This window comes from Halictus rubicundus, chromosome 9, assembly GCF_050948215.1.
Source record: "Halictus rubicundus isolate RS-2024b chromosome 9, iyHalRubi1_principal, whole genome shotgun sequence".
NCBI lineage: Eukaryota > Metazoa > Arthropoda > Insecta > Hymenoptera > Halictidae > Halictus > Halictus rubicundus.
Genome location: NC_135157.1, coordinates 7,522,078 through 7,547,046, shown reverse-complemented (window position 1 = coordinate 7,547,046; position 24,969 = coordinate 7,522,078). Strand labels below are relative to the sequence as shown.

The 24,969-nt window shown below is 40.8% G+C and overlaps 1 protein-coding gene across 2 annotated transcripts in view; it reads right to left on the bottom strand.

Annotated features, from left to right (window-relative positions):
• Positions 1–24,969, bottom strand: part of Ddr (discoidin domain-containing receptor 2) — a 307,075-nt gene that overhangs the window by 121,041 nt on the left and 161,065 nt on the right. For both annotated transcript variants that reach the window (XM_076793322.1, XM_076793321.1), the window contains 2 exons: positions 20,558–20,802; positions 11,179–11,281 (listed from right to left, as the gene is read on the bottom strand). In XM_076793322.1, the coding sequence (XP_076649437.1) occupies positions 11,179–11,281; positions 20,558–20,738 (284 nt within the window). In that variant the 5' untranslated portion in view covers positions 20,739–20,802. The remainder of the gene's footprint in view (positions 1–11,178; positions 11,282–20,557; positions 20,803–24,969) is intronic.

Genomic DNA, 24,969 nt, shown 5'->3' with positions numbered 1-24,969 from the left:
TCGATTCACTTCAAACTTTGTAAGCTTATTTTGGAAATAAAACCCCAGATGCTGTCGGCTATCGGACATTTTTTATTTCGTTTTTATAGAAGAATTGTGACAACATTTTGGAAGGAAATCAATAGTGTAGTTTTTTAATGGCAAATATTTCTCCAATTGTAATAAATTTTAAGACGAAGTAGAAATATCAAGGATGAAATTATGAAAAAAATAAAATTATTAAGATTGTCAGGAATATAAGAGTGAAGAAGAAAACTAAAGAAGATCGATCGATATCGCAATGTAATTCACGATGTGCCTATAATATATTCAAGTAATAATAAGAATAATTCAGAGTTCTCGATTTCGAGACGGCGGATTTTATGAATTTATAACGAAACTGAATACATTAGATAAGAAAGAATCAAACTATTTGAAGATTCTCAAGATCCCGTTACATTATCGTCGATTTATTAAAATTAGTAGGAGAATAACTAAACGTCTATTTAATTCCTGATTCATGCAAACGAGTACGTTTGAAAATTTTAGAAACAGATTTTATAATAGCACCATAATATACAACGATAATCACTGACCCCACCATAATTCACCAAATCACCAAGGTATTTAGCACTAGGTTTACGGGACCCTTCACAATGACGAGTTCTAATATTTTTAATTTAAAATTATTAAGATTCTAAGGATGCATACATGAGAAATTCTTTAGCAAATTTATTTCGTGAATATATTATTTTAAAAATATTGCTATTATAAAAATGTGGGTAGCACGTTCTCGTTATTTTTATAAAGTAATGCAATATAGTCACTTTTAGTGCTCCGTAAACCCAGTGTTAAATATGACATGGGTGAACCAGCGTACCTTTTCATTACGTCGTTCTCGCGGTTGGCTACGGACCCGAACTCGACATGGGCATCTCGCGCGTCCTGTTTTTCGTGGCAGTATTAAAAACGATACAACCGAAGCGGCTACGAAAACGAAAACTTTTCTCGTAGCCCTGATGATACTCGCGGGCCCTTATCGATCGCAGCTTTTTGCCAGCGAATGTCTCCTATCGCGCCTAACCCGTTTCGCCCCTCACCCTTGTATCACGCTCGACGTCCGTCTAGCCGCGTTCCCGTTAAAATGACGTACACACCGGTTCTTTTTTCGCAGAAAGTCTCCGTCGGTCGATGGATTTGCTTCTTTTTTTTTTTTTGTTTCGCTAGCGTGGCCGCGAGGCACAGCCGAATGTTCTTCGTGTCTGGCATTTTAAGCTCACGCGATGTAATACAGGCACGTTCTCCGACCAACGGGACTGGAAATGATCCCTCTCCTTCTGCTCGCAGCAGCTTTGATTATGTACACGGGGAACTGCAAAACGAACTCCTTTGATTAGTTGCGGAAACCGCGGAGTTCGGATGTATCTTTAGGGTATTCTGTAATGAATACCATAACCGAAGGAGGTGTTTCCGCTGCCAGGTTTATTGCGATAACCGAAACACGCAGCAGGAAACTATTTGCACTCCCAAAGCGTAATTCCAGTTGTGCGTGCGTGTGTGTGTATTTTTTTAATGCTACCGCAGCGACTCTTGCACAAACGGGTTTCCAGGTGTCGAGTAAATCGTTGAGCTTCCAGTGACCCGTGGGCAATTTATGCGTGTGAATGATTCGATGAATCGATTTATGTAAAAACCTGGTATAGCGCGACCGCGTTTTGCAGGTGGGCCTTTGCACGTGCGGAAACAATCGAATTGTGGAATAATAGAGGGATGAGTAATAGTTTGGTTAAATCGTATAACAGGTTTTATTTCGAACGGATCTATAGATCTATGTGTTTTGTAGTAGCTTGTATATTAAATAGGAAGTGAGGATGTATCATAATAATAGGATCCTTGCGGACGTGTGTCTGAGCAAATTTGATTATGTATGTTATTTAGGTTATGTTTCTATTCGCTATTTCTGGTGATTTCTAGTTCGGTTCATAGAAGACAGTGGACGATCCGATATAGGCTATCTGGGAAAATATTTCAGATCGATTTATCGTCAAACAAAAATATCAGTTTGGTCGTTGAATCTTTAATTGAAACCGATATCTTATAGCTGTTCGGAAAGACTATGAATGTAGGTCAGTACCAAAGATAGTTGAAGAATTTCAGGACAAAGAACCGCAGCATCCGAGATGAATATCGACCGGAATAGCTGTAAAGTTTCTCCACGATATTCTATAATTACATTGTCGGTTTATCATCTTTATTGCGCAACAATTATTCTCCAATAATTTATAGAAAATAATTGCTATCGATTTCAAACTTTAAGATGGCTTATCAACATGTTTAATGGCACGTAAAATTGTCGGGAAAAAATTTTACACTGCCACTGTATTATTAAATCAGACTGTATCATTAAACAAGAGTATTATTCTTTCCGTATAATTTCAGAAACATCAATCGCTCAGTCAATCGTTGCCCCTGTAAATATCTTCAAACTATATTAAAAAATAGTAATTTAAAAATTGATTATGTGTTTACATAATAAAAACATAAAGTGATTCTTCATGCAGAAACAAATGAAATTGATTTATTCGTGGCTCAGCTTCCGAGAAAATTGGATTTAAAAATTCACCAAACACACGTAGCATTCGTCTGACCATGGCAAACCTATTCTCCTTCCTATAAATATCAGATCAGTCCATAAGTTCGTTCAGATTTTCGGGGAATTTTGAAACAATGCAAATGAAACACATTTTATCATTTTTTAAATCAATTCATTTACCTTGGGTATCTACAACTTCTTGCCATTTTAATTTCTTTACCTCATTTTTGTATAAATGGTTTGTGATTGTGACGCAAAATGCTGGAGAACGGTCGAATTTATGGACGAACCTGATAAATAGATTTTTAATTAAGTGCTACTCTATATTCTAGTCTATTCTATAAGCTTCCCAAGTGAAATGTTTTTATTTTTCAAATATAAACATTATATCTATTAAAATCATTTTGAATAGATTGTTATTTCTTTTGGAATCCCACAGAAAATTTCGTAAAATATTGAAAGTCATGGACTCCTGTTTCTCTAAACTATACAAATTTCTATTTGCAGACGACCATACAAGTTTCATAAAAACGGTGTTATTTATACAATAAATCAAAACCTAAGACATACGAGATTAAGCCCTCGATGAATTATAATTCTTCTGTACAGATGCTACAAGTTATCGCGCTATCCACAATCATCATTTCAACTGTCTTATCTAACACTTAATATGATACTATAGTAAAACTAATAGCTTCCTTAAGAACAACTCACGTACTATTGATGAATTTCGAAGTTCAATTCGCCTGGAACTGATTTCGTTCCACAATTTTTCTATGCTTCTGCACAGAGAGTAAAAATTTAATGGAAAAAGAATAATGGCGTGGTTCCATCGGCTGAGACCGAGAAATTTCGTGGCTGTGACATGTCGTCGTTGCCAGCGAGGGTTGACTCACTATACTGCACGAGCATAAAGCCGTTTACACGCCCAGTGGTCCACAAACGCTCTTCTCGCGCTCGCGTTCTTACGATACACATTTTTTTGCTTTCTCTCTCTCTCTCTCCCCCTCCCCCTTCTCTCGCCGATTACAAAACCGTCTGTACGAAACTCCCGGACCTTTGTGCGGCAACAATGCGATGGAAATGCGCTGCATATTTCAAGCCGAGGAAAATCGAGAACGCCCGGGCGCTAAGCCGAATATAGGTCGGCGTTGTAACGCTCGAACGAGACACGACAGTGTTTGTTACGGAAGACAAAAGCCGGGTTGCTTAAAGTTGCAGATGCACACTCGCCCGGAAATCATGCTCTCGCTTCGGAAAATCGTCCCGGCCAATCGACCGAATTATTCCGAAGCGATAATGTTTTGATTAACTCGGGCCGCGAGTCTTTATTAAATTCGCGGGCACGAGGAACGGGGACACGGGGAGTTAATTAAAAAATTTCATTACTCGCTGATTGGTTCAAACACGTTACCGTTCGAAAATATGGAATCCAGCTTCACGGTTAATGAAAGAATAAAATATTGACTAAGCCTTTAGAGATTGGGATTAAATAAAGCTTGATTTTGCTCCCGAGGGATTTCGATAGATTAAAAGTAATTCGAGGCTGTATTGGATTCGATTGGAGCGTGTGAAATTTTTGAAAATGTTTGCTTGCTATGGGGCGGTCTTGCAACTAATATTTGTTTTAATTAAGACGTGGATTTTTGAATTTTTTAAATATCATTGATTGTGGATGGGGAAATGGTTAGTTTTTTCAAATGGAGGATTATTTTAATTGTGCATGTCAGTTGCTTTGAAAGTAACGGCTGCTAATGGAAGCTTATATTGGGAACAAATACAAATGAATAGGAGTCGACTGGTGAATGGGGCTGAACTGGATCGCGAATAGAATACAAGCGGAACAATCGTCGATTCTCGAGGTTCCCTTTATACGTCGGAGTTGTGCTGGGTTTAATCGAGAATGGCGTTATGATGACAAAAGAGACATAGTCTCTTGTTTCCTACTTTTATTTAGCCGCTCGAAATAGTTAAACGCAAATGAGCGATCTTCGTTCGCGGCATTTAATTATGGGACGATAGCGATCCGAAAAGTTCTTTAAATATTATAAACGCAAAACGAAATTGAACCATAGAAATTAAGGTATTTCAACCAGACACACAGAATAGGTTAATTTAAGCACTATAAGCAATTAAAAAAAGAACAATCAGGCTTCTCAATTAGGTAAACAGTTATCTGAAAAACAGTTCAAAGTATCGCAATCTAGTGCATAGAATATTTTAAATTAAGTAGACGAATAATTTTCTAGACAACCACAGCAGATATCAAGCTTTTTATATTTAATAGAATTTTCTTTATAGAGTAGGAAATTTTTAAATTCATATCTATATTATTAATTTCAACATTTTCAAAAACGCTATTTAACCCCTATTTCAATAGCTGAGATGACCAGGAATCTACTTTCAATTTATTTTAAAAGTGTCTCAATATTCTTATTGACAAACAGCAAAATTGAAATGGATTACTATTTTATTGGGAAATTATTGGTTTTCGTATGATACATAAAAATATGCATTGAAACTATGAAAAACATTATTGGACATCATAGAAAATGTTGAGTATTGACACGAGGGTTAAATAAATTTAAGAATTGTAATATAAAGCTTAGATGATGTGCATGGCTTACTTAGTAATGTATACTGTACATATCTCGGCTTGTTATTTAATAGTGCTGTTCACAGGGAAAAGGGGATTAATTCCAAGGCATTTGAATCCTTAATCGAAACAATAACAGTCCACACTTAATTCCACGCGAAAGTCTCCCCCACAGCCAATAATTCGCAGCGTAATTTCTCTGCGTGAAGTCGCAGATAAAACGCGCGTCACCACGGTCGCGTTTACATTTACAATGTAACCCCTAATCGAACGATATCTCTCTCCAGCTGCCAGACAGTAATGAAAGACTCAGCACCGCAAAGGAAACGTATCTTCCATCTATAATTATAATCGTGCGTTAGCGTGACGTGTTGGGGGTTATCGGGAATCTTGCTGAGATAACGCAGTGCAGAGTCGATGACCGCGAAAGGAATTCGGATCATGTTAGGGATACGTGAGCTTAGATCAGATTTACGATACACGAGTCACTCCTTTGTTATTTCTGAAATTGAGATTTCAGCATGCGTGCTGCCAGCGTTTTCATTTCGCTTTGTTCCTTGTTACTGCTTATTTATTCGAATTTATGAGAATTTCGTGGAGAACATTAAACACGATGATTTTTTAACTGACGGATTGGATATTTCAACTAAATATTGTTCCATTTCATCGCAATTGCGACAATTTCATAACTTTTAGAATTTTGTAAGTGTGTTAGAAATGAAAGAAAATTTTCTCACTCATAATTTCTTAAGCCAAGGAGAAATCTTATATTTATTGTATACCTATGAATTCTTTAATAGCTATACATGGCCAGGTGGGGGTGGCACATGTAAAAATAGGTCGAAAGAAAGGAATAACATTTTTTCGCTCGACTCCTCATTTCCGAAAAAATCGGGTTTGAAAATGTGGTGAATACGCGTGCTATTAAATAGGTATGCTCTGGCGCGTCTGATCATGACCAACCAATTCTACTTCCTGCATATCCAAAACCACGTGAAAGAGCCGGATCTTGAAACTCAATTTTCTCGAAAACGAAGCGCCGTGCGAAAAAACGTTGTTTCACTTTTTCGACTTATTTTTACATGTAGAATCATCCCCTGTCCGATTGTACCACTCTCCCAGCGACATCCTATATATATTGACAACAATGAAATGAGTTTTTATTTTGGTTTAAAGAAAATTAATAACCCACATATTTAGTAGATCCTGTTCGAAATTTTCATTGCGAGTCAGACTGGATACATAAAAGAGGATACATTACATTTAATAGACTATTGCAATTATGGTAATTGGACTCCGGATTTTATGCGTTTATGACAAAAATGAGTAAATGTAATTTAAAACAGTAAGAATTAAAAAATGTTATTGTGGTATTTGTAACCGGCGAGAATAATGAAATTCTGAAGCTGGTTGCCGCAAACTTGTATCGCTAAAGCAAGGATTAATTAATTCATTAAATTAATTAATAATTTAAATTTAAATCCAATCTCATTAATACGCCTAATGTTGCCGCATTCAGAAACCAAAATTGCAGGACGTGAATTCGCGTCAGCGGTCGCGAATGTGTTAAATGAGACAGACTATTTACTATTTGAAGTAGTATTTTAGCCAACGCCTTAGTTTCTCGCGCTCATTTCGAAGGTAACAGGTCCTCGTTCGCGATCCCCAGGTGCCACACGGAAATTCCAGCTGAAACATATCTTCGGGAACTCCGAAGAAGGATTAACGGCTCCAGGAACAATCCAAAGCCGCGCCCGGGTCTAATTAACGACCGCGAGCGACTGATTCTTCGCGGATCCGAAGGGACGAGGGTTAGAATCCCGATTATTCGCGATCGGAGCTCGAACGGAGCTGGGATATCGGTGGACGGAGATTATTTCTGAGCCGGGCCGAATCGTATTTGGGCCAATCTCGCCAGACACCGTCGCGAACGGATCGCGGTCGTGAAAAATTAGCTGGCTCCCCAAACCACCCCTTTGCTGGTCTACCCCTTTTACTAGGAGGAGCAACGCCTCGCCCTAATACAGATTTATTGCCGCCTAAGAGCCGGAGCTGGCCGTCCTAATACAGGTATTATGCTGACGCAGGAACGAGGAATTTACACGAAATTGGAGGTAATTTGTAGGGGTCGAGTTCACTTACACCCCCGCGCGCCGCCCCGAACCCAACCACCCACTCGATTCCATCCCCCGTTACATCGAACCGGACCCGTGTACGGCTGTACGCAGGCTGCTGCCAGAATGTTTGGCCGAACTTTAACAGGATATTCTACTGATTGTACTTGTTGGGCTATGCCCGTCTATGCATATCCGCAAATTAAGACAAACTCTTTAACCCCTTGCCGTGCACAATTCTCTTTTGGGCTATAACGATTTGGACTTTCTTATTCGTAACACATTACCTATCGGAGATTGTTTCTTAATTTTTGAAAGTCCATGCTCCATGGTAAAGGACTTCTTAATACAGATCGTTCAACAGTAATATCAACAAATATCAAAATTGATTGTTTCAAAAAACTTTCACAAAGAAATTAGCATTCACAAAGAATTTGATGTTTGGCTATTTGTTAGAATCTTTTAGCAATACATATGAGTATTTCATGTAAATTGAAATTTTCTATTTACATAGATGAAGGTGATTCACATTTAAACTGTGCAAATTAAAAACTAGTTATTTATAAAATATTCACAGTAAATACTGATACATTTCTTCTCACTAATTCCATCTTACAGGTCACTCGAAAAAACAAAATCTCTTTTTCTTTCATCTCCGGTGCATTGCAGCAAAAATTATCGGTAATAAATCCAACAAAGAAACGTTCGTTCGAGTACATCCCACGAGAGCCATTCCGCAGTGTTCTTATCACTGCAATCAGCTCAAGTAATGCAACAACAAAGAGCGCTGCGAATAAAAATGACCAACCGTCCCTGTATTTCAAAATAAACGAAGAGAATCCAAATTAATCCTCTGCTGGCAACGATCGCTCTCTCCATCCACTCGATTTTGTTCTTTTGACAAGAACTGGATCCCCGAGCAGTGAATAAAACACTTTTCCGATACGACGCGTCGTCGTCTCTTTTACACTGTCCGATAACATTGACGATGACCACGCCTCGCCGATCGGGCGAGCCAGCTCTCCGTTTTATCTCGGCAACATTTTGTTTACATTTGACGGGGGGGGGGGGGTGTGAACTGGCAAGACCCAGCGTTGGAAAGTGAGAATGAAAAGATACAAGCGTTTTGCCTTCGCCATCCCTTTCTCTACCTTGCTCGGGGCATTACTCTTCCCGTCACGAAACGCGGATATCGAAACGCATTATTAACAGATATCGGCCGGTGATTTTCCGCGGCGCGTTACGAGTGACCCTCATAAATTGCCTTGGTCCGTAAATGTGCCGAATCGATTTGGCTGTCAGGGGAACGAGGCTCGCTACGAATCGAGATCGCAATATCGGTAGTAAAAATGTTAGGAAGACGATCCTCCTTTTGACAAACGACAGACTGTCGAGGAAATCCATAAAAGCTAATCTGCGTTCGTGATTTCTCTTCGGAGTAAAAGTTCGTTGTCAACATTGCGTAATCGCTTGATCGTCGGAATAATGATTTTTTTTTTTAAAGGAGCTCAAACGTACAAACGTGGTGTAATTGGTTACATCCAGTTGCGACGAATTGTGCACATTGAAACAATCAATTTTTACAGAAAACTTCTACGATATAGATAAATTAGTAAAATACAAAGGAGCGTCCGTATTGACAAAAATGGACAGCAATTTGATCTTGTTTTAAGTTGATAAAAATGATTTACTTATCCTGGTTTTAACAGAACAAATGGTTAAACTTTATCTGAGGAAACCAGGAATTTTTAACTTTTTTGTATGTAATCCATTTTGGCGAAAAAATTTCCGAAAATCTAGGTTTTAATCCTAGGAGATTAAAAGTTCAAAAGTCACGTATGTGTAAGGATGTGCGATTTTCAGCGTTTCAGACAGTTAATGGCGCCGCTATGTTGGTATGTAGTGATCTTTGGGCGTCGCTTAACGAGCGGAGAAATTTTTGATTCTCCCGGTTCTCGTGGAGACTTCGCGATTAATTTTATATTTCCAGTTTGCAAGCTTCCGTTCTCGTTCCTCCCCAACCCCCAATATCTGATATTCACTCGAACACTCGATAACAGAATTTTACAAGCGCGCTTTTCAGGCCGTTTGCATTTTAAAATTTTAATGCAGGCCAAGGCACGGCAACGTGGTCGAGAGAAAGAAAGAAAGAGAGAGAGAGAGAGAGAGAGAAAGGGGGAAAGTCAGCCTCGGGCAGCCTGGAGATTTTAATCTCGGCGTTGTAATAAGAAATAAACCGAACCCGCCTAGTGGACTCGCTAATACACGGCCAGCGGATTGCTGGTGAAACGTTCGTTCGCGTCACGCGACCCAGATTACGAAATAGAAAGAATTTCGACGCGATTAGAGAGCTTAACGGACGCCGCGGACGTCGAATTATCGAGCTTAAACCTCCTAACGCGAAGATTTATTTCCAACGCCGCACTCCCCCAACCATTGTCCGAGCAACCATTGTATTTACGTGTACAGACGCAAAGTTAAACGCTCGCGGCGATGCGCTCTGTTACATCGCGCGAAATAAACCTCCCCCGCAAGTTGAAGCACGCAGTCAACTAATATTAGCAGGTTTATAAAAATGCCCGACGGAAGTCGTTCTTTTGCCTTTGTCATTCCCTGGTCGAAGGATTACCGGGCTAAACGATTTTCGATATTACCACTTCCGCAAAATATTTTCTAAATTACTGAGAAATTAGTGGAGACCTTGCTCGTAAATCTGCGATGTTCCTTGGTCGGCAAATTGTTTATAGAACTCGAACGATCGTGATCCTTATCGATGAAGTAGTCTAAGGGGTTAGTAATTCATATGTGCTACTTATTTTACTTTTAGTATTTTATGTAATAGATGACCGAAAATCTAAGTTAATTCAATCTTGTCATTTTTATAAAACAACAAATCAATCAATTGTAATACTCGGTACGGTTAGTGTTTTAATCTTTATCGTATCTAGTACACGAAGTAAAAATATCTATGCTCCACTGCCCACTATAAATTGTTTTTATTTCAGAGATTGTGGGGCATTCGAAAATTACATCTTTGCCCCAGCTGTAAGATTTTAGTCTCAAGTAGATGTTAACCCTTTGCGCTCCAATTACCGGCATTGCTGGCACAACAAATAGGGCCGTTCTATTTCAACTGCCAGCACTGCTGACATAACAGCTAAAGGCGCTCTACTACAGGTAACAGCTCCGCTGGCAACGCTGCTCGTTTTTAATTATACAAGTCAAAATGAATGAGTTGCACTGTACCATTACTTTAGTAATTTTCCTGGACGTGTTCTGCAAGTTTCTGTTATTGCATAATGGAATTACTCGAATGTATTTGTTGATTGAAAAACTGCAGGGCATTTATGTAATATGATGTACTGAAATACGTGCGTGAATGTCGAATGAATAATTTTATTAATCTTGTATAGGCTATCGCATTTTCCTCAGAACTGAATAATCTTTTAAAGATTTTATAGAAATCCGAGAAATTGACAAAGGGAGGGTTTTTACACCTTTTGCAGCAATTTTTGCCAATAACGCAGAATACACTAGGCCCGCTAGGACAATACAAAAACTATGAAAAATTACAGTTCGTTTATTTCAGTGGTTCAGATAGGCGGCAAGTAACGCTCAGCCTAAAAAATTATTCCCAACTCCAATTTTCTACTGGAAACCGCACTTCCTGCTAACGAGTTCCCATTGTGCGCCGCCCCCGCGCCCGATAAAGAGTTCCAGTTTTAAACAAGACCGTCGCATTTGTATCAATCCGGTTAAGACTGGCGCAATCAAGGCGAAATCGTCCAGAGATTGAGCGTGTACATTGCGGAAAACCGGAAACCCCTGTGTTGAACCGAAATGGCGGACTTGCTCGGCTGCGGCCCGAGCATTCCGCGATATCATTGTTCACTTACCTGGCATGTTTCGGACCAAGACTGGGATCGTACATAGAACTGGCCGATATGTCTTCATCGGGGATTTCGCCATTCTCCATACCCAGCGGCGCGGTACATTGTCCTGAAAGGATTCAAAGCGGTATTAGCCGGAGCCGAATATCCATCTGGGCTTTGTCAACTTCGGGCTTTAAATTGGCTGGGGGATCTAGTCGTGAGAAAATGAAACGCTAATGAATGGAGAAACGCGAGCCAATTTTCGGCCAGGATTTACCGGCAAACTCGATCTCGAAGGATCGCCAAACCGGCGAAAGTATATTTGTCTGCGTCGTTCTATGTTCTGAGGAGTAATATATGGACACGGGACATACAGTGAATGATCGAATGATTAGACAGACGCATAAATTTACGAGTTTACTTGAAAATAATTTATCTTTTTTATGAAAATCTAGCTACACTGCTACACGGCTACTCTAAAATTATTTCAAAGTTGTGTCTTTTCGAAAACTTTACAGTCGACCATACGTTGTACTCCGATCACACTATCTTCTGAAAATATTCCGCAATATTTAACAGAGACAATTACAATTTTAAGATCGATAATCAGCTTTTACGAACAGAATCGAGTTCGGTGCAACTGAACAACTCGTTTCATACAGTCGATGACGCTGTGCTCGTGAAATTTCGAATTCATTTTGACCTGGGAAACCGTAACGTCGCCGCAAAATGTGCCACTGTATGCTCGCAACGGTATGGTCCGCGATCACGTGAAAATTCTCCAGCGAAATCCTCGAGAACAGAAGTCGTCACCGACACGTGACTTCGTTTCCGTGCACGCTAGGGACCCAATCGAGGTCCATGGCGAGCTACAATGGAATTTTTCTCTTCGTTCTCTTGTCGTCATAAAAGTTTACCGTTTCGAAGATAACTATGACCACCGAAACCGACGGGCACGTCGACATACAGTGAGAGAAGAGCGCGATCGGTTATAAATATTGTGCCTGTGTTAATTCTAAACTGCTACAGGTCCTAGAAACTATAAGATTTCAGACTCACAACTAGACTGCCAATTTTATGCTTTTTACGGCATGCAGCAATTGGAAAGGGAAGATTCAAATAATTTTTTTTATGATCATTAAAGAAAGAAAGGAACTCCTGTGTGGCTACTATTTCTTTGGAAATGATGCACAGTATATTCCTAATCGCGTGTACAAATTTAGTTGTGTCAAACTGTACGAACTTTCATCATGTTCATCAAGGTTTTGTTTAATTCTCGTTACTAACTTATGTTGTTCTAAATCGATGTCTACACACGTGAGATTGTATGAAAGTCTGTAGTCGATGAGTTATGGACAAAATGTGCCAAGAACAAAAATTTTCTAGCAACTGTATAGACCATTAGAAGAATTTTGTAAGTGTTTCCCGGTATCTTTCATGATTTAGAACATATGAACGTATGCCTAACAAACTCGAATCCAATACAACACAGCGACTTGCAATTAGAGAAACATTCTCACCGATCGAAATATGAGATATTATAGTAAATAAAAAGTCAGATACAGACGATATAAAAATTCATTCCTCCGATAAGGTTTAATGGTCGATGTTCCGAAGTTCCTGGAGACAGAACGGCGATTTCGAACATCGTTTGCATTGCAGACGATCGTTTCACAATTGGAGCGAACCCTTCACGGGTACCCTATGAAGTTGTCTGTTCACGGACAGGTAATGCCTCAAAATAACGATGAACACGTAACTAACGTGGGGTAAGCAGCTGTAATAAATTGTCGATCCGTAGTGACACGGTGTGGACCACCGGTACCAGGCCACGCTACGCCGGTACACTTAAGCTACGACATTGCAGTAACGCTGGAAAGTTTCAAAACTGCAGAATGCAGCGGACGTGGGATTAGCCAGGTTGCGGAGGAGGAAGAGGGCCCTGGTGCACCGGCTATGGTCTTCGCGAAGTGGCATTATAACGGACAAAACTTTGCTTGTGTTTGTAACTGTCCCCTAGGTTTCAGCTGTCGTCCATTATAAGGACAAACTTCGTTCGGCGGATCGCGCGACCATCTTCATTCAATGAGCTATCCCGTCGAATGTGTCTGGGGAAACCCGCGAATATTCGATGGGATTCACGACAGTCCATTAAGATTGCCAAAGTTTTCGTTTCCGTTTCAATAATCTGCGATTATCGCGGCATTCAGCCCGCCGAACTGCTTTCGCAGATGTTGGGGCGGCTGATTGCGAACGGGTTGTTGTATTTAGCAAATTTCTATTCAACTGAGCTCCGGATGTTTTTCAATTAACACTTTATGTGACCACGGAAATCTTAAAAGACGTCTGTTGTATGCATAACTTTTGAACCAGTGAATTCCTCGCCTTAAAACTTCGATTTTTGGCATTATCTCGGCAAGATGTAGAGGATGATATACTAAAAAGTTAAAAATTCCAGGGTTGCCTAGGTGAAGTTTAACCGCGATATATTTCATTTATTTATCTCTGTTGCGTTGCATCCAGAAGTTCATCACCAGTCAATTCGTTTGAGCCTGGAGTGCGAAACCAATCGTGCAAATTATTACGAAATGTGCAGTAATAAATTAATTTCGAGTAGGCAGAGCCTAATATTAATTAAAGGTCAATTGAAAACACCTCTTATTATCTTCGAATTCAGATTTAAAAAATAGATCTTTTTGTAACTTAACTGCAACCAGCTGAAATTCCAATTTCAATCGGAATACAGTATGTTTTTTTAGAGTAATTTTAAAGAGTTTTTAGAGTAATTCGGATAAACCAGCGGTAATTAACTATCCATAGTATCGAATGGCGTTCCATTTATATTATAATTATACCTGCCTTGCTTGTAGCGATATTAATTTATTTATAATATCATTTACTGCACGCGCGACAAGGAATCGCGTTTCGAATTTGCGCAATTATCTGGTCACGTAATTCCGATTTATCCGTGTATGAGCATGCGGTCAAAGCGGGCAATTGTTGCCCCAGATGTAACTGTTAATAAGCATATTTAAAGTTGTGACACGTTACATATATACACTGACACATAGAAGACGCGAAGATTCAGTATCACTTTATTCCGGAGATATAAAAATCGTTTCTACGTGAAGAACTATTTTCAACGTATTGAATCAATGAAGAAAACAAGAACATATATGATGGTAGTCCTAGTAGGGTTTCTATATTACAAAACAATAGTACAATAAAAAAGATTCCTACTGCAAAATACCTTCAAAACTAAAAGAGAAAAACATAAAAAAAAAAACGTATTTGTTTCCACTTGTGTAAAGTTTCCAATCATTTATTCCATTTCATTTAAAAATGTATCAGTTTTCACGAAATATTTCAAAACAATTTTTATCCTTATCAAGATTGAATGCTGTACTGCACTTGCACAGGACAAAAATATGACTTGTTTACGAATAACAAATTATTAGGCTCGAGAGCACGTAACCATTGTCACGATAAACTACAAAACTGGGTCAAAAAATACTGCTCTGTCCGCGTCGTTTGTATTTGATATACAGATGGATAATTCATCCACGAAACAGCGTGCAGTTTCAGCATCAAAACTTATAATACGCGAATAGTAATGAAAGGTATGAACGATGAGCACCACCGTGAACTCTATGATTAAATAAAATGGTAGTACGAGTTCGCTGTCATTTGTAATTAGCCTCGGATGATTAAATATGAACAAGAGAAGAAATTTACCGATGTGCTCGCCGGATTTCCACGGTAAACCCAAAGCTATCAGACGTTGCTACGCCGGGAGACAAGTTGCTCTAAACGTAAGCACGCAATATGGCCGCCGATGTACCAGTTACAGCTTAAAGTAATGTCTTCATCGAGTTGAACGGGTCTAGTGCCGTCTGTAGCTGGTTCCTCAAGTTTAATACCGTCTAAATCGAGTACGTAAACCCGCGTCAGACCGCGGGCTTGCTGCCGTCTACGTCGAGTCTCTCGATTTTACGATCACTTTAATCATTTATGAGGATTTTATGCTCCGGCTCTGCCGCGTCCCCTCTAATCCGTACTCTAGCCGGCAGCTGTTTAATTATGTTATTCCACGCCGCGATCTTAACGCGATTACCCCAAACGCACTGCGTTCAAAATGCTTTTCCGAGTAGACGAAACCTAAAAGTTGAAAGTGCTCGTCGGCTGCCAATGTTTGAATCTTGTTTCTCGCAATGACAATCGCGCCCAGCATCGTTCGCGATGTCTACTCGTGACAAAATCCCCCTTTAGTTTCATAGACAAAAGAGACAACAGTTTTGTCCCATCCAGCAAGCTCACGACCGCCGTGGCAACGGTTGGAAAAAAAAGCGAGAGATATCAGCTTAACAGTGTTTGTAAATACGAGATGTAGGTCACACGGAATTAGTGCCTCCTCGAGTTGAATGCGTAGTTTACTTTAACTGTCACACGAACTAATAGCGAAGCAGTTAGTTCCCCTGACTTTGTATGAGTAAGCCAGTGTTACGGCGAGGCGAAACTTTGCTCCTGTTTCTTACGTCCCTCAATACTGCAACTTCCCCGCTTCACCCTTCTATGTTTTGTATACGAATTGTCTGCTATGTGCGGAGAATAGACTGGTTCGCCGACTGCCGACATGAATTACAATTTTCGTGTAAGGCCCTGGTTCGCGAACTTGTTTTCCTTTAAAACGGCGAGCATTGTTCCCGCTTTCCGACTCCGACTGCCGTCGTGTTCAACGCCGTTGCCCCGGCAAAACTGTCGGTTCATATCGTTCAATGGTATGTTGAACAATTAACCTTGTTGCTCTTTGTTACCCGAAAACAGCCATTAACTCCTTCGGAACGATTGGGCTGGAGTGAGCGTCGACAGTGCGAGATCACTATTCACGATTAACGCAACAGTCTGATATAAGGGTGCGTGTCCATTTGAGTGGAAAACTGTCGCGAGTTACTCTCGAGAGACAAATTCGTCAGTGTACACGCCATTGAGAGCGCTATTCCTTTCGTGCAGAATAAAACACTGACGAATTTGACTCTCGAGGGTAACCCGAGACAGTTTTACTCTCAAATGGACACGCACCCTTATCGTTGTGTGTCCATATATTGTGTGCTTTTAGTTGGACAATTTCGAACATGTACCAGTCATTTTAATTTAACTTGCTTCATTTATTTTTAGAACGGAACAATTTTTTTCAAGCCTAGATCTAACATAGATTTAAAGAACGAATCTATTCCTTCAAAGTGACTGCTCAAAAATCGCTGCACAATTTTTTGAAGAGTACGTGTTAGGACGTGCGATGATACAACGATATGTCAGTATGTATTTTTTTTTACACGAAGCTATAATAGTTTAAACTAATTTATGGGGTGTATGTGAATAAAAATAGAGAATGTCGGTTGCAACGGTAAAATGGATACAAAAATTCTGTGATTCTTAATACCTTTTTGCGCTGGAGTGTATGATGAAAATGGTCGAAAACAGATTCCGCGACAACCGAGCAGTATGATGGATAGATTCCATCCATTAGGCACGCAGAGTCACGCAACTCTCGGTGCTGGTAATCAAGACGAATAGTCGGCGAGCTAGACAAATTCGATGCAAGATAAATGTCCTGGGCCCGGGCTCGTAGCGTCGCGTCGCGTCGCGTCGCGTCGCGTTGTAGACGGAAGTTGTCGCTCGCCGGATCGTCGAGCATCGCGCAGCGAAACTCTAAGTACACTGACATAATTGCTCACTGGAATAAAACATTTGCCGCGCGACATGCTCGCCATTGTTCCACGGACTGCCAATGTGCATGCCCCGTCTACGGATAGGGCGGGAGGGAGGGAGGGGGTCCGCTGCACAGACTGTACTTCGCCGGATAGGTACCGGCCTAGTTCTCTTTGTAATTCAATCCTTAGAACTGTCGCCATCCTGGCTGCGGCGCAACTTCGATCCCCGCTTTCGCAGAATAGCAGCTGTACCTCTTTATGCAGCATCCATTACTGGGGCAAACTGCGGCCGAGATGAACCGTGCCCGTAATTATCGAAGTCGCAACACACGGACACGGCCCGACCGTCGACGACAACTACCTCGGCGAGCCCGCGACAGACATCGCGCAGGTGTTCGCCATACGGCCAAAAATTTTCCGGTTAAGCGAACTTCCTTTCAACCCCCGTAACCCCTTCGCCACCACCCCATTCCCCGTTTCTCGCAACTTCCATTCGACGCGCACACGGTAATTCCACGAACGGGATTTCACGGCCGAGATGCAAAACGCCCGCCTACGATTCTCCGGCTGCGCGAGCAAATCGAAACCCGAAATCGAAGGATTTGCCGCAACGACGGCCTTATCGCGCGTATTCGGGACCCGCTCCGACGTAATTTTCAATTAAACTTCGCGCAGTCGGTCGACTCCCTGCCTGGCGAGCAGCGAAATTCACCTGGTGTGAACTTGGTTGCGAAATCGCTGCACTAGGCTGTTGCGCCCTCCCTTCCCCCCGGACGTTCAGCGAACACTATTCTAAGACTCGGGAAAGCATATTTCTATATTATTATACGGGTAATAGATTTTTGTTTTGAGGTCGTTATCTGCATTTAGGACACCCCTGTCAGAGCTCAAAGTGTGAGAAGATACAGAATGAGAATAGTGAGCGGTTCACCCGCGGTTCGGCCTTTGTAATTCTTTTGGAAATAAACGGGAGAGCATTAAATAAAAGTGCAAGTCTTGCACAAGCGGCTCCGCTCGTTAAGAACATGGCGGCGCTCTTACCTGTCAAAAACGCTGAAAATCTTTACACACGTATAACTTTTGAACTAGGGATCTCCTAGGATTCAAACTTGGATTTTCTGTTTTGGTTTGTATAGGACTACATTTTAAAACGTTAAAAATTTCTGGTTTTCCAAGGTAAAGTATGACCCTATTTTTGCCTCCTTTGATCCGAAAAATTCTTACTAGACGTCCCTCAGGAATCATTTCAATCTTAGGATACGAGTACACCACGATAAAATAAAAGAAAACAGTTTTTCGCTTCAAACACGGTTTTCTCAAAAACAAAGCGAAAACCGAAAAAATGTATACTGATTCCTTTGTACCTATTTTTGTAAATAGAATCAATGCACGCCCGTTTGTACCGTTCTGAGACACCCTAAAACTACTTTTAAACCAGCCCGAACGTACAGTGCACGAGTTATAGCAATGCTCAGAAAATTTTTGTCGGCCGAGACGCTGTCAATGAAATCTGTCCCCATGGTTTCAAGGTGACCATCGTGGCCGACACGGGACGGGTCCGTGTACCCGGCGTCACGTAACTCGCGGTTCGCGCGGGTCGTTTCGCCAGATGAAGGTGGAAAAGGCGAAACGAAGGAAAAATATTGTTCCATTTGTGCGGCGACTATTCCACGAAAATGAATTTACTTTAGTTTTGTCTTTCCCATTGCCTTCCGCCGTAATATCACCGGATGCTAAAGCGGAGAAAAATTATTCTCAAACTTTTTTGCCCCTCCCTTTGTTCTGGCGTGTATAAACACGCACACACACACGAGGAAGAAGGGTGGGTGGGGGTAGTGGTTGGTCGACGGGACATGCGGGGGTGACTCGGCACACCACGCCGAGTCGCATACACCGCCTCGGGGGATTCCGCGCGGATTTCTCTTCCCTTGATACGATCCGAGCGGAGAGCGCAAAACGCGGCCCCGGCCACGACAACGAAACTCGAGCTGTAAAATTTAAATTTTTTTTTCTGTTGTGCACGCGACGCTCCGATGCAAACACGGCGCCCGAAAAGCCCCGGCCCGCTCGCTATTTTGCCCCAGGTAATATACAATTATAACGATGTCGCGCCCAACCGAATCGGACGTGCTACCGAACGCGATCGAACGCCGTGAACGCTTTATCGTGTCTAACGCCTCGCGAATTTTTTTCCCGGTGATTTAGAACGATGGCGGATTCAGCGAGTCTAATCAGCACTCGCAGAATTTTATTCGACCGGTCCTAGACCTTCGTTTTGAAGTAATTTTAATATTTATATTTTAGCTTAAAGTAAGAAAGTCGGGAATGAATATTCTTTTTCATAATTTATCTTCACTGATAAAATAGCAGGAACTTTCTTATTTATCTGCTACATAATTTTAACAAAGAATATTTTTAAGATATTTTAAATGCAACAGAAATATTTCAGGTGATAAATTTAAATTAAATGAGAAAATTGCTTGCAGTAATAACTATGGATTTTATGGACGATCAAATTTTGTGTTGACCAATTTTCGTCGATCATCATCGATGATCTCACTGTAGCATTTTTGCCAGGCCCGTACCGGCCACCATCTAGGACACCTGCTGCAGTACGATGTCCAAACGAGTAAGTTATAGGTGAATCTTTCATCCAGTGACTACGGAACATTTTTTCCCTGGACCGGGCCAGGTCGTGCGCTTTGTTTCATCGTCGACAGATCGAACGTGTAGTTGCGCTGTTTGCTCAGTGATATTGATTCTGGACGGAACTTTCAATCCCGGTTTCCGTTCGTGTCGCCGAAGATTCGAGCACCGCCGAGAGTTGCGGAGAAACGATACCAGCTCCGTTCGCCTAGTCTAGTTAGACCATGACAAAGGAGAAATTGAAGTTCTCGAGGATAGTGGGTGAAGTACTTCTTTTACGATTAGAACACGGTTGCTATTCTAGTGCTTCGTGGAACGATCGACATTTGCGTGTCCCCTAGTTTTAACTGTTACGACTGAACTGCAGACTATGTGCACTTACTATATGCTCACTGAATATGCTAAGTAGAATAAGGCAGAATCGAGAGAGACCTCGATAGAAGTACAATTAAAATTTTATTTTGTGTCTGAACTTCTAAACTGTTATTATCTTGCGAGACAGGAGGAGCTATCTATTTTTTGGATTCAATATTATTTTCAGAATTTTTCAATGGGACACATACACGGATTTGTTTCATTTTATTTCTAAAAACTATTTACCAACAACAGGATAAAAAAAAATAAATATTTAACAAGAAAAATTTAAAAACCAATCGAATCTAGGTACCTGAATACTGGCATAGGTGGTTAAGGGAACATTCACTGTAGATTTATGAAGGGATGTAAAAATGATTACGGTGGAGCCTCGATTATCCGAACCTCTGATATCTGAATTCACTAGTATCTTAACACGCTTTAGATGTAAATAGCTAAATTTAAAATATACCACAAGACTGATTACACAAGTTAGTAGATACTTGATCTAGCATTGTAACTAACAAAAGCAACTCTTCCAATTAGTTTGGATAATCGAGGCTCTACAGTACTGTTCAACTACTTTCCTTTAAAAATAAGCCTGTTATAATACTTTGCGTGGTAAGTTGGCGTTGAAAGACCGGGATTGCTCGTGGATCGATTTGGCAGAGTAAATAGAGGTCTCGGCTTACCTAAGTCATAGCAGTGACACCATGTCAAGGACGAGAGAAGAAAAGCGCCGATTAGAAGTCCTCGAAGGGAGCCTGGCGCTGGTCTGTGCACGAGAACCGGCATGTTACTGGTGACCTGGGCCATCGGCACGCCGACAACTTGCTCCTCCTCATCACTAACTGTCGACGATCCTGACCGCATCGGTCATCAAGCACGTTCCTAGCATCGTGATGGCCGCAAGGTGGTGAGTGTTCTCGCCGATATCCTGTACACAGAGTAATCCACGTTAATCCTCGACAGACGTCTAGGAAACGTCACTGATAGACAGTCTCAATTGCTTTCCCATAGAAATCGCGTCGACGAGCCAGGCATTCGAAACAAATGTAAAACAGTAATTCTAATTCACGAAGTAGCCACGACATTAAAAACTTCATTCAACTTCTCAACACACGGACAATTTTTCTCTGCTCTCTCTTATATTTTATAATGAATTATATCACCGTCGAGTAATATTCATCAATTTAATATTCATTAATTTGGATTCAATGAATATACGCATATTAGTAATTAAGTGTAGAAATTCCAACTTTTAGTTATGACGTTGGATGAGGATTAAAATTTGTATCATTCAAAAATTGAGTATCAGCGATTTAGTTGGGTGTACTATGTTTATTGACCACTCTGACAACGAGAAAAATAAGCCGAATTAAATTAGACTAGGATTTTATACAAATATACAGGGTGTCCCCAAAAATGTTACATTTCGTTGAAGAGAGTGATACCTAAGGTTATTTGAGACACTTTTTCCTATACGAAAATATTCAGTAAAGCAAAAGATTATTTCAAACAACCTTAGGAATCACACTTTTCAACGAAATATAACGTTTCTGAGACACCCTGTATATGTCTTTCTGAAATGATTTCAGAAATTCAATTGGGATTTTGAAAAACTCAAAAATGCCCATTCTTCTTGTTACAACAGTAACCACTATAAATGCATAAAAACCAAACACACTGTTAACTTAAGTCGTCACAGAAAGCTCGAGCTCGTCCGAATAGTCCGGACTTTCCTTCTCTTGGCACACGAATGATCAAAACAAAAGTCAACTTCGCTGAGCTTTCATTTCCTTAATTAAAAAGATAATGTACTCCAAACGTAGCCGGAAAACGAAAAAGCTGAAACGAGTTTCGCTCGAGCGTTTCCAGGATTAGAAGAAACACAAAAATCCATTCGCCGAAGATCGTTCCCGGCAAACAAACATTTCATTATTCAGAGCCGCGTGGTCCGATAAAACCGGCGTCAAAAAGTCGGAGCGTTTGCAGTTCATTTGCTTTCTAGGATATTCAACGGTAACACGGTTAGCTGGAAATCCTCCGGTAGAAGACAATGAATTTTTTAACCGGATAGTCGCGCGGAACCGTCGCGAGTGCACGGCCGGAAACCGTAGGATCCAGGAAAAGCGACCCGAATACATTTTCTTCCGCGATTCTCCGGGGCAGAAATTAAAAATACAAAGAAACCGATGGTGTAATTAGCGCCGGCGACGGCGTCGGGGTCGTCGTTTCGGTCGCACATGTGTTCCGCGATCCTAGACGTAGAACGAAATCACGGGAGACCCGCGCGTGAATATTGCATCGGCTCCGCTGCGTCGAATATAGAATTTTAATTACCGCTTCGTTATTAATGAACGCTCGGAGAGAAAGCGTGAAGAGGCTGGGGGCGGAGCGGCGGCGCCGATTCGTTGCATCATGGCTTGCAAATTTGTGCAGCCACACGCGTTGATAGATAGGCAAACGACATCGCAAACATACCTCACGCGCTCCCGTTGCGGGTACAACACTCCGCGTGTTTGATCTGACGTTGCGCTGTTCCTGCTGCGTACGGACAAACAATTTTCTTTTTTTTTGCGCGATCCCTAGATCCACCACGATTTGCACACGCGAGATTTTCCAACGACTGAAACGCTTACCGAGTGCGAGAGCTGCCGGAGCTTCGCCCTGTGGTGGGAATTATTAGATCGCGGCTCAGCAAATTAAAATACCTGAACACCGAAAACGCACGAGTAGCGTGTGCACAAAATTTGGTTTGTATGGAGTAAATGATTTGCGAATTTTGTGTGTTGTTAGCGAACTGGGTCCTTTTTCGATAAATCATTTTAACAATGAAGGTACGCAGCGAAACAAATGCTGATGCTCTAATATTAATTCTTTTTTGATTTTCATAGTTTAAGCTCGTTCTACCACACCTGTTCCCGCGGATTCGTACGCCTAGCTTCAGGTATTCGTTCGAAACTCCCAGGTATTCCACCCAAGAGGTTCTAGACAACAAGTTTCCGTACTATGTGCAAACACGTACGCCCGTGCCATAGAAGCAAGAACGACAGCACGCACGACAAAGACATAAACGCTAAACAATCCGGTTCTAGCCTAAGGACAAGAAATAATTAGTCGCCCGTATAACTTTAATCCACTCTACATTATGGCGGCGTTGGAATGCTATGCGATGAATGAAATTTCGCCTCGCCTAACGCTGGTTTAACTTCCGCTAACAATTTGAACGTTTCAGCTTACTGCTGGGACTTCGAATATATTCTTAAATTAATTTCGTACTCCAGTATACAATTCAAATCTGGCTTTTCAAAGTAGTAGAAGATGAATCGTCCACTTGATAAAAATGTCAAAATTTCTTGCAGTTTTGTGAACTCTAAGGTAGTGGTCAGAATTGTTTATTAAATGGTATATGAAACGAATAGGAACTTATAAAATTGAACAGGATTGCACCTGCAGTGCTGGAAGGGATAGTAAGTAGTATAGGCACGTCAGTGGTCAGACATACTAGAGGTTCATAGAAACACTGCAACTGTGCAATGCGATAATAATTTCTGAAGATGCTGAAAGTCTTTTAACGTGTCCAGTTTTGTTTATTCAAGAATTACGTAATTTTTAAAATATACTGGGTGTTCATTTTGAACACTCACACACATTTCCAATTCGTATATTTACAAGGATGAAGTAAAATTGGAATTTATTAAAAACTTACTTCGAAGTAGTAACAAAATTAACATAAACGAGAATATATACTACAATTTAATGCTGTTCCTCTGTACCTTAGGTAATAATTTTTCCGAGAAAATAATTTCAACGACTTTAATCTGGTAGGCAAAGAAAACGTGAGTGTTTGTCTCGACAGAAAAATCCGCAAACACGATTTTCCAGTGATATACTAAAATTGATCTATTTTCAATAATTTAGTTTGTGTTGTTGAGGTATTCTTCCGCGCCGCGATTTAGCGGGCACGTGACGGCAAAGTTCGACACTGTTCAAGCGGGAAGCAGGCATCTCTGTTTTCCGTGTAGCGTCTCGACGATGCTAGGTCGGCCTCGTGTAGCATCTGATGTATAGCTATAGAATACGAAGACGCTCGTAAAGCCGTCAGAAACAAGTGTTACGCCCTGTATTGAGGTTGTAAGATATTGCGGTATGCATGTTCTGGAACCTATAATGGAAGTTTCGGATCGAACGCTTTGAATAGCCGATCACGTGGCCGCTTGCAGAAAATTACATTGCACGTTCCGCCGTTCGACGAAACTGACCTTCGCAAATCCGTACCACGTGGAATGAAGACGAGATTTTCGCTAATGGAAATCACGCAACGGAACGGCACGTTATCCTGGATATTTCAGACCAACAGAAAATCATTTTCTAAAAATACTAGCTCTGTTTCTGCATGTATCAGTTGCACTTCTTTTATACTAATTCGTTACACATTTAATAGCAGAACTAATTTATAATTCAGAAAAGTAGGTAAACATTATATTTTATGAAAATGTCATAAAATAAAACCCATTACATTACTCGTCTACTGTTTTCGCAGAAGTTTTAATCTAGCAAAAATCTACTTCATTTCGGATTTTCAGTACTTCACATACAAACCGGAAATTGAAATATTTCATATTTAACATACGATTCAATTTGCTAATGGTGCACATTTATGCATTTGCGAACTTGATTTACGTGCGTCGGACGAAAAGCTGCTTGAAAACTAATATATCTACAGTTAGAAATTACGAATCGGACGAATATGTATTAACACCTTGTTCACTTAGAACACGTTGATTACATGCCTCCTGTTACAGATTTCACTGAATTTCAATTAATTTTCGTTCGCTCCATATTCCTCGCTTTATTCGATTTATAAATGGTCAATACATGTAATTTCACTAGTTTAACATAAATAATACTAACTGCTTGTCCTGCTAATACGAGCTCTTATAACTTACACAACCAGGGAGTGATATCTGTTCGCATTACTCTCCAATTATCAGCAATGAACGATCGTTAGCGGGGAGCGAGCGCGGAAGCGATCGAATTACACGCGTCCGTAAACCGCGTTGTTGCAACAGTACTTGACTAGAAACTTCTGTAGGAACCA